At 43.5% G+C, this 15,902-nt stretch overlaps 1 protein-coding gene across 1 annotated transcript; it reads left to right on the top strand.

Annotated features, from left to right (window-relative positions):
- Positions 1-4,091: 4,091 nt before the first annotated feature.
- Positions 4,092-9,916, top strand: LOC109508151 (breast cancer metastasis-suppressor 1-like protein-A). The gene is made up of 10 exons (XM_019858022.1): positions 4,092-4,384; positions 4,561-4,651; positions 4,862-4,989; positions 6,303-6,382; positions 6,532-6,628; positions 6,960-7,049; positions 7,134-7,198; positions 7,282-7,321; positions 7,407-7,527; positions 8,661-9,916. Exons 1-10 carry the CDS (start codon positions 4,249-4,251, stop codon positions 8,776-8,778), a joined length of 966 nt encoding a protein of 321 aa, XP_019713581.1. The 5' UTR covers positions 4,092-4,248; the 3' UTR covers positions 8,779-9,916.
- Positions 9,917-15,902: the final 5,986 nt, after the last annotated feature.

Here is a 15,902-nt window from a genome sequence, read left to right on the forward strand (position 1 = left end):
GTCGAAAGTTCAGGAAGAAGAGTGGCTCGGAGGGGGCTGGCGCTGCGGGTTTTTGTCAGCGCGGCTGGGTGGAGCCTCTGTGGGGATTTCCAATTGACTTATCTAAGACAGGGAAATCACACAGGCAGGGCTGTGCTTTTGTGAGAAAAAATCCCCCCCTCCTCATCCTCCAACCCTCAAGTCAAAATGAAAACTTGTAGTTTCCTATTCGACACCTACAGCATGTTTGCGAGGGGATATTTGATTGTGAATGGTGGCCATGAATGAGATGGGGACAACCTCTTTTCGGCTCTTCAAGAATTCCCTCTTGCCTGGGGGAAATTGGGGCTCTTTTTTTCCACTGTACTGTATTTTTCCTTTGAGCGACTTTTAATTGATTTTGGTTTATATTTGCTATTATTTTAAACGCACTCCTCCGTTTGCCCCTTCACATTATCGATCATTATATGACCTTAACCTGTGTGCTATATAATATCAACAGCAATCATATAGCTGTGTTTTACTTATATAGTGGTTATAAATGAAATATGACATGGGGCTCATCAGCCCGTCAAATATTGGAATTGTGTTTTAACATTCATATTTGCTATTATTTTAAATGCACTCCTACGTTTGCCCCTTCACATAATCGATCATTATATGACCTTAACCCGTGTGCTATATATATCAACGGTAATCATATAGTTGTGTTTTACTTATAGTGGTTATAAATGAAATATGACAAGGGGATCATCAGCCCGTCAAATATTGGAATTGTGTTTTAACTTGTGTGAGGTTTTGTTGTAAAATATGCAGTGTATGTCACATATAAAGTATAGCCGTGAACACAGATGAATGTAACTGAACATGTTCAGTTACATTCAGTGCTTGCAGTGCCCGTCGTATAAACTTGCACTGCATCATACAGAGAGATGTTTTCAATTTTTTTTTTTGTCCCATACAGGATTTGCATAATTTGCTCATGTACTGTGCGAGTGAGTGTCCTTGAACTATCCAATTTTAGGTAGGAGTTTAGGCATGGATTATTAAATGCGCTTTTTATTTTACACCAGCATTTGAATTTACAATCTTCAGTATTAGGCCAATAATACCTTTTCAAAACTTCCCCATGTCTGCTCATTGTATACAGAGGAGGGGGGGGAAAATTTCTCAAGTTTGTACAGTGCAACTCTTGTGAAACCAGCAGTATTTGGCCATTAACACAATACCTTTTCAAAACTTCCCCATGTCTGCTCATTGTATACAGAGGAGGGAGGGGAAAAAAAATTCTCAAGTTTGTACAGTGCAACTCTTGTGAAACCAAGCCTTCATCGCATGTGCTGCCAGAAGAGGATGTTTGGGACTTGCCTTTCTTTGTAAATGTGAACATAGACTGCAGACTTTTTGCTTTGAATTCTGCGTAACTTGCGCTCGGACTTTTCTTGGTATTATGACTTTGTCACACCAAGTGTTTGACAGTAAAATGGAAATATAATGGATATGGTGTTAGAGTTGCTCTACCTGCTCTGGAGCTGCCTGATTTGTCATTCCCCGGGGATTTACCTTTGCAAACATAGCAACGGTATCCAAGCAATTAAATCTCCTATACATAGTGGGAGATCTACACAACAAGCACACACCATCCAAACACACCCAGTGGGGTGTTGTGTGTCTTGAGTGTGAGTCACATCAGGGAAATGCCACTCATACAAACATGCACGCAATCTCCTCCTTGGCCATATAATTCCAAGCAATCTTTCATCTGTGCCAAGTGTGAACAAAGAAACCGAGGACATGCTGTTCCCATCCCGATGACTTTGCCCTAAAGTCGGTTCCTTTAACTCCACTAAACGACCAAAAGTGCGCCGTCTGATATTGTCCCGGCACATGACATGCCGGGACTTCCACTTACTGTGTGCATCGTTGGCGATTTGGAGAGTCGTTGCAAAGATAATGCAAGCAAGTAGTTTTGCCGGGTGTTTACCCAAGGTTGCTATGAAGACCAACACTGGGTATCACATGCACACTGTGTTCTGTGCGTCAGCACATCTCGACTTGTCTGGGCATCACAATCCTATTCACCCATGACATCACCTAATGTTGACATCATGAAACTTTTGCTTACTAACCTTTAACATATTTTCTAAGGGGGGGGGGGGTTGAATTCAGTGGTATTGTTTATACAGTATTGGAAAAATGGTGAGGCGCAACACTGTTAACAAGGCTACAGTCTGAAAAATGACACTACTCTTACTCTCTGGTGTACTCATGAAAAAAATTATGTTAGACAAAAAAAAACAGCAAATTAATGTTTTGGCATGTTTATTAATACAAATTAATTTAATGATTCAATCATCCTCTGTATGAAAAGTTTATAGATTAAAAAAAAAAAAAAAACAGGGCCCGACATTAACTTTTCACCTGATAGCCCTGGTGCGGCCAGTTTTCTGAATTGGTCGCACCTTTTTTTAATGGGGTGGGGTACAGTGAGACCACGGACATGCATGCAAAGTATTTATTGACAGGGACGCATACCAATGTACTGATAGGTTTAAGGAATGGAACGGCATGCAACTCTGTGGCCCGCATGCCAGCCCAAAGTGGTCGGAACACTCACAATGAGGAATCTATTGAAGCGCGGCTGACTTTTAGCCACAAATTCTAATCCAGCGCCTGTGTTGGTGGGAGCTTGAAAAAATATGCATGAATGCAACCAGATGGAATTCTTACTCGCTCCAGCACGCCCGTGACTCTCGGCGGTTCAGCTAATGGATTGATAAATGGATGGTAACAATGCTGTTAACTAATCACCACTTGCAGGCGGATTAATAATTAAATTGGCCATGTTGTAATACCATGAAATCGTTATAATGATGTTTTAATGGCATTAAAACAGCATTTTGTCCCGTTTGAAACAAATTCAAGATTGTGAAAGCTCAGACTTTCATCTTACGCACTGGAGTGCTACACAAATTAGACAGCAAAGTTTCCTGACCCACATGCAACGAAAATGCATCATATTGGCAGACACAACCCGGAAATAGTGGGGTTGCACGACAAACCACAACAACATGATTAAATTATTTTGCTGTATCAAAAGTACCCACTTAAGATAATATTTGATGTCATCAGGCTCAAAGGCCATCTCTGTTAGCATAGATGCTTACACAACTGTGGTTTCTACTGTAATTGTTGATGATATCATGGGCGCCTTCCTTCATCATTGTTGCCACGGTTTAACTTTTGTTTTTGCTTCAGTATTTTACTAATTTCATCTCGATAAAAGATTTCTTGAAAAAAAAAGTTCAAGCGTGAACTAGGAGTGTGAAAATTATTTTATTACCATTTTTGACAAAATATTGATGTATTTTCATATTGTAAAATGTTCACTGCTTTCAGGTTGCACAATTATTCCATCACATCTCACTTCCATCTCGCCATCACTACGATATCTAGTAAAAGGAGAAACGGCAAGTTTTGACACTTTGGGCATTGGGATATTTGAATCATTCACCAAGCCAGTCTGTTACTACTGGATTTAACATAAGAGAAAGTCCAAGCGTAAAATTACCTTGTGCTTCCATTGCAAATTATTCATGTATTCTGTATGACTAGTCACTAGAGTCTAGTGACTAGACGGTGGAAATGAGACATTCCTGTTTTCAGTTATGGGTCATCCACCTGCACGTAATTCCGCTGTGGTGCAAAACAAGTCTCCTCATTTTTGTTTGATGGCGAGCCATTAGATTATTATCATGCAAATTTGTGCCTTAGGCTTATATAATGGATGAATCACAGTTGATCCAAGAATCCAAATGTGAAAATGGATAAACGCCAGCAAACACATAGTAGGAAGGAATTTTTATGTATATTGAAAATAAAATATGAAATGTATTTTGTCGGTGAGGTTTCCTCATACTGTGTAAGGTCAGTAAAATGGTTTAAAACTTGTGAACCGAGGTGACTTTATACTTTCTTGTGTCGGTAAATGAAACCACAAATCGCAGTACATCTGCCGTTGCCAAAAGATTCGCATCGAAACATTTGATTGGACAGTCTGAGTAAAACCTCTTCTAATTGGTCTACTGGGGGGAGTCTGAGTAAAACCTCTTTTCATTGGTCTACAGGGGCCATGTTTGCATCTCCAGCTGTCTTGATGCGGTGTCGCTAACCGGTTAGCTGACTGAGCTACAATATCGCCTCTCACCCGTGTTCCAACTTAACAAGAACATTTGCCGCGGCGTTACGGTGCATCCTTTGCAAGTCGTAATGCCGGTACACTCCCGGGAGAAGAAAGAAAGTAACCACGAGGAAATGGAGGTGGATTTTCCGGAGCAAGACGGTAGCAGCACTGACGAGGAGGACACGGTTAGCACGTCTGTGTCCGAAGATGGAGACAGCTCGGGTAGGAAAACAGGCCTAAAATCACCCCATTTTAAAATCCACATAATACCTATGTCAGTCAGTCAATGTGGCATGCAGCCCGCGAGTTCAAAATCTGCTTACACCCCGTAAGAAGTTGCTATCGTCATCATGCCTGAATCCCCGCGCCCAAGCTGCCATATCTTCGTATGTGCACAGAAATGGACGATGAAGACTGTGAAAGGAGGAGGATGGAGTGCCTGGATGAGATGACTACCCTGGAGAAACAGTTCACGGACTTGAAGGAGCAGTAAGTTTCCTCTTGTCAGTGTCAAGAATAAGTGGAGGACACTGCGAAATGTGGTTTCATGCCTCATTATTCCACGTTTTTGCACCGTGCACATAAGTTTGTTATTAGCCTCTGGTTTAACTGCTGTCGTCTGCGGTTAGAGTCTTACTGCATCCGTTGCACAGCCCTCATTTGAACACACGATCTGCTGCTTTTCTTTCGCGTGTATAGATTGTATAGGGAACGTCTGAGCCAGGTGGATGTCAAGCTGCAGGAAGTGGTGGCGGAATGTGCCCAGGAATATCTGGAACCTTTAGCCAACCTGCAGGAGAACATGCAAATCAGAACTAAAGTGGCAGGTACGACCTTGTTGACATGCACTGTAGCCTTTAGATCAGGAGCGGGCAATTAATTTTTCCAAGGCCACGTCAAAAGATTGGAATGGCTGTTGTGGGCAAGGCCAACATGGTAACGGTTGAATGAGTTGAATAGCAAGTCAATGTCTTCCAAGGAACAAAATAAGAATGGTGTTGACGCATGTCCTTGTTTTTAGAGATACTACCTTTGCCCATGCGCGTTGGTACCACCCACGTCTGCACATACGCTTACAAACAGCCTCGTCATATCAGTACTTGTATGAGGGAGGACGGTTACAAAAATGAAAGCATCGCTGTCCAATGAAGGGCACCACACTTATTTTCCGTTTTAGTTTGACTTGATAACAATCAGACACTGTGGACAGGCCTAATGGATATGAAGCCCAGAGACTTGTTGACAAATACACACATCTTCTAAACCGAGTGTTACACAAGAGTTGTTAGTTCTACAATGCTCCCGAAAATAGGACAGGTTAAGTAAGGCTTAATTTTTCCTCCTGAAATAATACTCGTCCTTGAAGAAATGCGTCAGCAGTGGCAAGCTCATACTGTGTTACACATCTTACGCTTTGTAGTTCAGTACAAGTACAATCGCTTTTTTTTCCCCCAATGTGTAATGATTTTGATTGTTAGCCAAACAAAACAAAGGCGTGGGAAAATCTCTGATAAGCCTGTGTAAACAAAAACACATTACCAAAGTTCACCACCAGCACCGCCCAAGTTTATTTAACCCTATTTTTGGGATGCAACAAGAGCTGGGCGATATGATGAAAAGCTTTGATCGCGCCACTGCTCTCCTATTGTTTCAATCATCAATTTTCCTCTTTGAGGCAAATATGTGTGTTTGGGTCTGTTGAATGTCACTTCAAAAATAGTGGCAAAAGAGAAGCACTCATCGTGTGTTGGATCCTTTTTATAGAACACTGAAAATATCTATAGTTGTGATCTAAAATGACATCCATCGTAATTGAATTTTTAATTTCCCTTCATATCGCCCAAGACGAGCCGAAACCAAAACCAATTATCCACCTTCTTTCTCAAACAATTTCCAGCCTCGCCCTTGTAAATGTTATTCCCCACCCAAAGCCACAGTGGGATCATCTCAATGTGTCAATGTTGATTAACTTTATCGCATCAACTTGTTTGAGGTGACTTGGAAGTTTACTTTTTTTTTTTATTTTATTTTTTTTGAAGCCCTTATAGCACATACTCTGGGCCAGATCTCAAAACTTCTGTATTTCTGTGCACGTTATTGTATCCGTCTGATTCATAACGTTTGCATTGATTTGGTCCAGGCATCTATAAAGAACTGTTCTTGGAATCGGTGAAGAACAAGTATGACTGTGAGATCCAGGCAGCCTGCCAACATTGGGAGGTAACAAAAAAAAAATGTGATAAAATGCAGCAATTGATCTAATTTTGTAATCCGGGATAAATGTGTGTTTGTTTTTTTTTGTCTTCCCCACAGTGTCTGTGGCAATCGATAAATACTTCCTTCTTATGCAACCCATGTATTTTCCCCAGAGTGAAAAGCTGCTGCTGTTTGACACACTGCAGAGCGAGCTGGAGGAGAAGATCAGACGACTGGAGGAAGATAGGCACAGTATTGACATCACCTCAGGTACAAAGGACTTTCCAAAAGTACACTTGGAGCATTTTTAGTTCATAGTTGTCAGACCATAAAAAAAAAAAAAAAAAAAAAAATCATCACTCACTTATCCCTCATGAGAAAACTGTAAGTTTTCCAAAATGTCATAGGAGGAGATCACTGGTTTAAGTGGAACTAAAGACTTCAACCACGGATAGCGTGACTAAATAGATAGGTTGTGTTTCTTCATTCGGAAGAAATGAGGAAAAGATAGAACTGGCATTTTGCCGTCGAATGTTATGAAACAAGCTGACGCGGGTAATTTAGCGGCTCCTCTATAATGCATCCTTTTTTGGTTTTCCAGAGTTGTGGAATGACGGACTGCATTCCCGGAAAAATAAGAAGAAAGACCCGTTCTGCCCCATCAAGAAGAAGAAGCCCGTTGTCGTTTCTGATATCCTTTTCCATCGTCTTGCTCTTCACCGCCCTGCCTCCTTTGTTGCCCCGTCGGCTCACGTTTCTTTAACTGCCCGTCCACGGCCTTATATTGTTTACATGCTGCAAGATCTGGATATTCTGGAAGACTGGACTGCAATAAGAAAGGTAATATATTTGAGCGGTGGCGAACAGAGTCGGAAGCGACGCTCGAGATGTGTGACGCGTCGCTCTGTGTTGTCTCCTCTCAGGCGATGGCGTCTCTCGGGCCGCATAGGGGGAAGGCCGACGGTTCGTACCGCACAAGAACATTTCCTGTACTGCGTTTTGTGAAGTCCTCTTGTTATCCATGTGTTCCTTTATCTCCCCCCCCCAGCCAAAACGGAACGACACCACCACGTCGCACGGTCCGAAGACGGGCGACTTTTCTATGACAGCCAGTGGTACTGCAGGGGGCAAGCCATCTGTATCAACAGGAAGGACGAGTTTCCCACCAGGTTTGTTTGCGGAAGGGTGGGCTCTTCGGGAATTTCCCCATTCTTTGAGTTGCGTGGTATAAAAAAAAACAAAAAAAAAAACGGGATTGGTTGCTTGAGGTTCTGACTGACTGGTGTCAGCTACAAAGGATGGATGCATCGTCGCTGTATTTAAATTTGAAAATGTACGTCACGCGCTTTGCTATAAGGGAGCTCGTCACCACGTGAACTCTCTTAACCGATCAGTGAGGAAAGTTATGATTCAAACTAATGAATTTTTTTTAACTCATAGAAAAACACTAAGCTGAAAAGTAAATTAAAAAAAAAAAAGTGGTTCCTGGAATGTCCAAGTATTTTCGTGCCCTGTGTCGGGGGTCATAGCAGCACTCAAGTGGGGATGTGGACTGAGCTCAAGGAGTGAAAATTTGCAAACCACTGACACCCGACACCAAGTCGGTAGGAAAGCACTATTTGTGTCAAAATAGAAATTCCTTCTCGAAGAACAGAAGCTAGTTTCCAAGAAAAATCTGTGGAAAGGTGAATTTTTCAAGTGCAAAATCACTCCTGTGCGGGAGTTCACTGTAGGACAAATGTGACGGCAGGGGTGTTTGCCAACACTGGTGCAGCACCTGCCTTTTCACTCGCCTCCGGCTGTTTACAGCATGTGGGTCACATGGGAACGTGTTTATCGGCAGTCACAGCGTGTCCCTGTTCCCATCAAGTGTTCGAATGCTCAACGAGTTCACTTCAGTCCCGACGACAAAACCACAACAGCCTTCACAAAGTGTTCCAAGGCGCCGTCATTGTTTCATGGCACTCGCAGTCGACTTCTATTTTGGTCTTACTACACCAGCTTCAAGGTTTTCTGCTAGGTGTGGCCACGCATGACGTCTTTGCGAAAGAGCCCGTAGACTATCGCATGCAAATGAAACCCCTTCTGAAACTAATTCCTCCCCTCCCAGGATAAATCGCCGTCGGCTTGAGGTGATGTTATTGCAAAGGGGGGAAAACAATGAAACGCAAGGAGTTTGGTGACAGTTGCACGCCAGTGTTATGTTGTATCTCCGAGCAGGATGCCGAGTGTCGGACTACTCGGACGCAGTGAAACTGCGTCCAAGCCAATTTTCTCCAATGTTGTTTCCTTTTCCACACAGTGCCATCATCACCACCATCAACAATGACGAGGTGTGGTTCAAACGACTGGACGGCAGCAAGTCCAAGCTGTATATCTCCCAGCTGCAGAAAGGCAAATACACCATCAAACACTCGTGAGATTTCTCACGTGCCTCCGCTTGCGCTGTTGCGTACGTCCTTAAAATATGTTCGCGCCACGCGTCGCTCCCCCTGTTTGTTTCTCCTGAAAGAGCAAAGCCTCAACCAATCCAATGATCTCTGTAAATGTGTGCCTATGTTGATATGAAGGACAAAGTCTACACCTTGTCCAAAACAAAAAAAAAGGGGGGGGGTGGGGGGTAGGGGATCAGGGCAAAGAACTGGTTCAAACAAAGGCAGGTCAAGCGCGGCAGTCTTTTACTGTGACGCATGGAGCTCAGTCGCGTGGCTTTGTGAGTCGAGACAAAGCCTTGGCTGAAAAACAACCTCCCCAACTACACAGCGAGCCTTACTGTGGATTGTGGCAACACTCTTAAAGGGTAAAAAGGGTCTGTTTGCGGTCCTTCAGCTGGCATGGATGGTGGCTGTTCGGTGTGTTTGCTTTGAACGCACGTTGGAGCGTGCCGACAGAAATTGCACAAGTTGGAAGCAGTGTGAGGAGCTTTAGCACGCAACAGAAAGTTTTTGTGTTCGGGGAGCCGCTGTCGGAAATGTCTTATTTGTTATCTTTTGCAGCACTGAATTCATGGCACTGAGCATAGCAAGTGGTTAAAAAAAGTTTCAGGCAGTTTGTTGTACATAGAAGACCGCTTTTTTTTGAGTTCACGGCACTGTGATGCTCCGTTCGTGGGCCTGACGGTTGAACGTTTAATGCCGCATCCGGGTTTATTAATCTGGTCAGACTGTTTAAATAAATGCTGCCATTTATTTTTACACTTTACTTTAAATGTCTGTATAAGAAAAAAAGACTGAAGTCATTCTTTGTCCCCCAAATCCACCAAGATTTTTGTTGTTGTTGGTTAATCTTGTTACGGGACTGTTTTGTTGTTGCATACATGGCTCAAAAATATTTCCTTTTGCAATATCGTAGTTGAAAAGTGCTCACAACATTACAGCAGCAAACAAGCCAGTTAAGCTAATTTGTATCCGGCTCAATATTACTGTCATTTGTTTTTTAGTTTTGACATTTTATGCATTGTGGATCATTTTGTACCTCCATCTTCTTTGTTCAACATCAAAAGAAAAATATTCAGTGGCACAATGCATGTCCAGTTGATTAAATATTTTGTGGCTATCATCTGACCAAGATTGACTCTTTGTAAGCAACAATCTGGTGGTACCTTCACACTGTCCAGTAAAACTCGTGGATCTGAAATATGGCTCTTAAAACAGCTCTGGCATTTGCATCATCTTGCAAAAGAATAATATTTGAGAATAAGTGCTAATGGATGAGAATCTCCATATAGCATAACACACACATGCCCCCTAGTGGCTGAAAGCGGTATAGGATGAAAAAATTGAGAACGCGATGGCCTTTCTAAATTAACACCCACATTAAAAAAATTAATTGGAAGCAAAAAATATCAAATACAAAATACGGCACATAGTGTAGTTTCAGTGTATGTGCATGTGCCTTTAAGAGGTGGTGCCCGGTGAAGTGGTGTGTGATGGTGAGCATGCATGTGAGGGTCTTGCGCGAGAGCTGTGGCTGACAGCAGCTTCTGCATGACTGTGCTCTCGTAACTGTTTTTCCCTTTAAAGTGTATCCGCGACTGGCTCTACTTTCCCACGTGTGAGGGCTTTGCAATAGGTACGCTGGAAAGACCTTTGGGGGTGGGGGGGTGGGGTGGAACAATTGCCTTTTGGCTATTGGAGATGTTTCTGAGTGATTGAGGCCCAGCCTTCACATAAATATTTCGATGGTATGACATGGCTGTCATAAATCCTCGCTCAATTTTTGACTCCCCAAATCCATCTTGTGCTCTAGCCGCACTGCAATTTCTGTCCACCGGGTGTCAGTGAGGCTCCACATAGTTGCGGCTGCAGGTGTTTTGCGAACGATTGGAGGAGGGAGGTGGTTTTTGAATCTGGGGCACCCTGCTGTTGAAGCCTTCCAGCTGATGGCAGAGCTTGATCACAGCTTGCTGGCCTTGTCTGCATCTGCTGCTGCAAGTAAACGAGAGTGAGCAAGGGAGGGAGAGAAAAGAGAGAGAGGAAAATCCCCATCAAGCCATCAAAAGGCAGCATGCATCAGAGCCGTCTGTCCCTTTACACAATTATGCAGCATCTCTCCAGAGCATTCCTTCAGTCTGCTTGTTGTCGATGTGCACATGCGCCCGCCTGCGTGCGAGGCCTTGACCGGAAAACCTCGCAAAAACATCCGCCCCCCCCCTTCCCCCCTGCACACCCCCACCTTGCAGTGGCAGAGAGAAAGGCTTTCCTTGTTGGATCCTATCCGTTTGGAACACTCGTGATGGTTCTGGGGGACTTCGTCCTGTGACGAATCAGGTCCTGACGGCTGCGGCAAGCCCGGCCGTGGGCGCCATCCATTGTTAATGAGTACCCAGAACTGGAGGGTCATTGGGACGTGTTTACTGCAACGGCGGGGCTAATTAGACCGTGAAAGTGTCACACTCTGCTAAATTACTTATATCTCAATGTACCCTTGTGCGCGTGATGTACATCTATAGATGTGTGTGTGTGTGTGTGTGTGTGTGTGTGTGTGTGTGTGTGTGTGTGTGTGTGTGTGTGTGTGTCGACGTGTTTGTAAGGGAGTTTCCGTATGCGGCTGTCTTTGTGCATGCACGAAACGCGCCGCGCTGCAGGCCTTTGCATGCGTGGGCGTGTACCTTTGATGCAGATTGTGTAGGAGAACGCTAAATGCACGCGTCCATAAGTTAACATCAAAAAGGATGAGGCAAACAGGATTGTGAGGAGGTTGCGTGCAGGGAGAGAAAGAACAGAACGAGAGAGGGATTCGCGTCCGACAATTATTCATTAACCACAAAAATATCTCGGTTCATCTATTTAAGCCGGGTGATGTCTAGCGACAGACAACAACGAAGCGCTCTTCCGCCAGATGACGGAAAGTAGAATAAACGTGTGTATCCACCTGTTGCCATTCAGACAACAGAATGAGTCATGGCTTCCTGCGAGTGTATCCGCTTCATTTAAACAACCGCAGATTTCGTTCTGAGCGTGTCGGTTTGTGAGTAAATTTCGACGACATCCTCGTTTCATCGTTTTTCTTTGGTGACGTGGCGGGAGATTCTCCTTCCACAAAATGGGTGAAGCCTATGGATGCGACCGAATTTCAGCTTCTTTCAACACAGGCTTAATTTAGCTCAAAGAAAATGAGAACAAAGTGATATTTCATTCGGTGCCGTTTCATGAACAAGATTGTGAAGTCTGAAGCTAAATAGCTTCAAAATCATTTCATGACACAGTGGCTGATCATCAAGCATCTGTCAATGTGGAAAACAAATTTTTTTTTTTTTTTTTTTTTTTTTGCAAGTGACATTACAAAGGCTGTCCACTCAGGTGAACTTGAGCTTTGACGTTCAAGATGCCAGTGTGAGTGCAGATCTTATTCCGCTTCGGTCCAAAGCGCGCGCGCAAGCCATGCTACCATCAGCCGACTTCAAAGTAGCGCTACTCATTCTTGTGCCTTTCTCTTGATGTTGCACATGCTCTCACCCACTTGTAGAAAGCGCAGTGAGCGGTGACTCATCTCACCATTTTGCATCATTCGAAAGATCAGCGCCTATGTGCTTGTTCTTTTTCCATAGCAATACGTACTTAACAGTCACCTGTGGAAGAGTTTCTCATCCAGTTTTCCCATGTTCTTGTAATTCACAAGTAAAAATGTCACAGAATGCACTCTGGAAATGATTTCTGGGTCCCGTATTTCTTTTTCACAGTCTCATTCACTGTGCATCACTTGCCTTTGCACACCGGCAATTCCAGTTTTCCTCCTTGTTTATTCCAAATGCCTCTGTCTGTTGGAGATCCACAGGGTTCAATTTCAGGGCCTCTGCTTTTCTCTTGTTCACGAGTGAGGGAAGAATGGAGTGCAAGATCAAGAGGCGGATCGGTGCAGTGTTGACAGTGACGAGGACATGAGTATTGGTCTATTGTGGTGAAAAGGGAGCTGAGCCAAAAGGCGAACTTCTCGATTTACCTCTACTTGACTCATATTTTAAGTATCCGCCCGTGGTCTGGAAATGGAGTGTTTTTGTAACGTTTTGAGGATGATTACACAAACCTGATTCCACGTCATATCGTTTTAGCTCCATGTGCTTGCATGTTGCAACATCAGTATGGAAACGTAGTCAAATGACCACATTTGAGTGGAGTAGGTTGTCTGTTCATGATATAGAAGACGGATGCAGACAGGTCCACGCTGTAAAACGCATATGATTTCACTTGAATGTGTGTAAACTTGCAATTTTTTTTGCCTGCCTTGTTTACTGCAGACGATCAGTGGAGTGTGAACGAAAAGCTCAGCCAGCCATTGGGCTGCAGTCCTAATTAGCTGAGTCGTTTTGACAAGATGCCGACAGAGCACAGCACACACAGGTATTTTGGGGGAGGGGGGGTTGTCTTTTTTTTTTTAATATAATTTATCCTCAGAGGAATTCCCTCTTCTTGCGTTTTTTTTTTTTTGTTGTTGTTGTTTTTTGTAAACATTAGGCTTGTCAAAGGGTAACAAGTTCCAAAGCTTGTTTTTCCGGGGTTGTGAGGAAACGGGGATGCTGGACGTAAGCCACTAATAATGAGATTTTTCTCTCCTCTTTACTGGCTTCCAATTCGTCAAATGAATAAATGAATAAAAATCTAAAACAGTAGTGAACTTAAGTTCGTGTGTTTCAGTGCTGAAGTGAAATGTGAGTAGAAATTCTGATGCCTTTTAACTCGCACTTGCACACTGCGCTTTTACTGGACGGCACAAGCGTCTGGGGTGCAAGTAAGAGGTGGAGGAAGGGATGCGAGCAATATTGGAAATGAGGCATGGCTAAAGATGGAGAAGAATCCTTCCCCCGGGGTGCTTTTACTTGACACTTCACTTTGATGGGTCACAACGATATGACTTGATGCACTTTCCTCTCATCCCGATTCATTCACAAACGCGCGAAAACAACCGTACGTGCCTTCTAGTGACTTTTTGCTTGCTTTCGAGATACGATGTGAAGTTATGTCATACCCTGGAAAGTGTGAGGAGAAAAAAAAGTACTTTTTACCGGTCACACTTTAGGGTTTGGCGAAAGCAGCCATCTTTATGTACGATCACTGACCAGAACATGAACTGCACAATCTAATGACAGCGTCAATCAAAACTGAGGATTCTTATTTATTTATATTTTTTTATGTCATAGCCACGAAAGAGCAAAATTCCCGCTCGTTTCCTCATACGGTAGTGGTGAAGAAACTTCTTCTCCCAAGGCCCTCAGAAAATGAAAGGAAAGTTGCCATTTTTATGAACCGTGTGGGAAGTCAATTAGTTCACCATCAAGCCGGTCTGTCGTTATTTTCTTATTGTGTGAGTTCAGAGCAGATGTCTCGTTTTCCTTTAAGGCTATTTGCTGAGGAGACCAAAAAGGTGTGGAAGACTCATGGGGAGGACCTATATTTAGTGGAGCTTAAGTGCCTTTATATCAGGAGGCGCAACCCCTGTGAGGCGAGTGTGGACGGTGGACACACAGGTTGAGTTTCCTTCAGACTTTTGGGGGTTGCCACACTCCAAAACGACTAATCAGTTGCTTCTTCTCTTTCGTTTGTTTTATATTAGGTGCACCTTGAGAGTTGAGAATTGTCTGTACATAGAGGGTGGCACAGCTCCTGCGTAAGCCGCAGTAATAGTTTGTCTTTCTTTGCGGATGATAAATAATTTGTGCCCGTGAGTATGATTTTATTGCTTGAAAAAAAGTCAGGCCACTCATATCTCGAGGCATCCCTGTTAAGATGTGGGTAGTTCTGTTTTGAAAATGGTCACTGGGCCTCATCAAAACAGTTTTGTTCAATTTCACGACCAGAAACACAGGAATCAAGAACACGCGAGAAAGCTCTGCCAAATCTCATGCCTCCCGCCTCTCTGCTCTCTGTGTTTTTCTTGGACTGGGTAGCAAGCAGCAGTTCGGCATCTCCCCATCATAAACCTCATCAAAATTGCAGTGTGTCGCAGCACGCCGACAAAAGTGTCAGTCAAAGCCAAAACATCATTATCTATGAAAAGCCACAATTATCGATACAATTCCATTGAAATGTGCCGGTTTGTGTATATAATTTTCCATGGCGAGAGTCTCCCCATTCTTCAGTTCCAGGAAAACATCCGAGCTTGACCACACAATCGTCGTCAACAGTCAATCATGATCTGAAATGGCTTTTACCTCAATGGGCTGCACCGCAATCAATTAGTTGTCCATTGCATTGTTTCCCAACCCCTGTTGAGTGAAGGCACCCATTTTCGATCAGAAAAATCTTACGGCACATAGCCAGAACAAAAATATGGAATCATGGCTCAGTGGGAACTACAGCTTTGTTTGATTGCACAAAAAGCCGATGATGTACTTGCCGGAAACCACGAATGCCTCAAATGTCATCTGATGACAATAAAATGAAAATTGAATAGTCCTGTCTGTCACAATACATCAAGTGAATTAATACTCGGATATTCATGAAGTGAAATTGGATCATTTTCCATGGCCCCGCTGATGATTTCTCACAGGTGATATGACATCCTGGTCGGGACAGTACTGGCCCCTGGACCTTGAATTTGACACATCTGAAGCGCTGCAGATTCATCAACTAATTGCTTCTGCTCCATTTTATTAATTTGAGCGTATATCGGGTCAGATTTTCCCCAGCCGACGCCTACAAGCACCTTTGATTCTTTTGACAAAGACAAAATGTGAATGAAGTTTTGAACGACAGGTCCAAAGAATGACCTTATCAACGAATTTCATGAAATATATTTAAGGACACAAGGTGATGCTATAGATTGCTGTGAAATAGATCCTGAGATCAGCGTAACTTAATGTACAACTGTGCCAAATGGTGAGAATACAATCAAGGTCGAAACAGTGGGCCATTTGGCCGACTATTTTGGCCTGAGCGTGAGTGCACATTCTCCAAAAATCGGAGTCAAAAGTCAACTTCTCCGTTGCTTCATTGATTTCTACATCTGTGCCCCTTTTGTGTGGCGTCAAAGGGTCCAGCTGTCAGCTGAGCAATATCGCCAGGGGATCACACAGTAAGGCGCTGGAGAGTAGGGGGGGGGGGGGGGG

This window comes from Hippocampus comes, unplaced genomic scaffold, assembly GCF_001891065.2.
Source record: "Hippocampus comes isolate QL1 unplaced genomic scaffold, H_comes_QL1_v1.1 scaffold339, whole genome shotgun sequence".
Taxonomy (NCBI): Eukaryota; Metazoa; Chordata; class Actinopteri; order Syngnathiformes; family Syngnathidae; genus Hippocampus; species Hippocampus comes.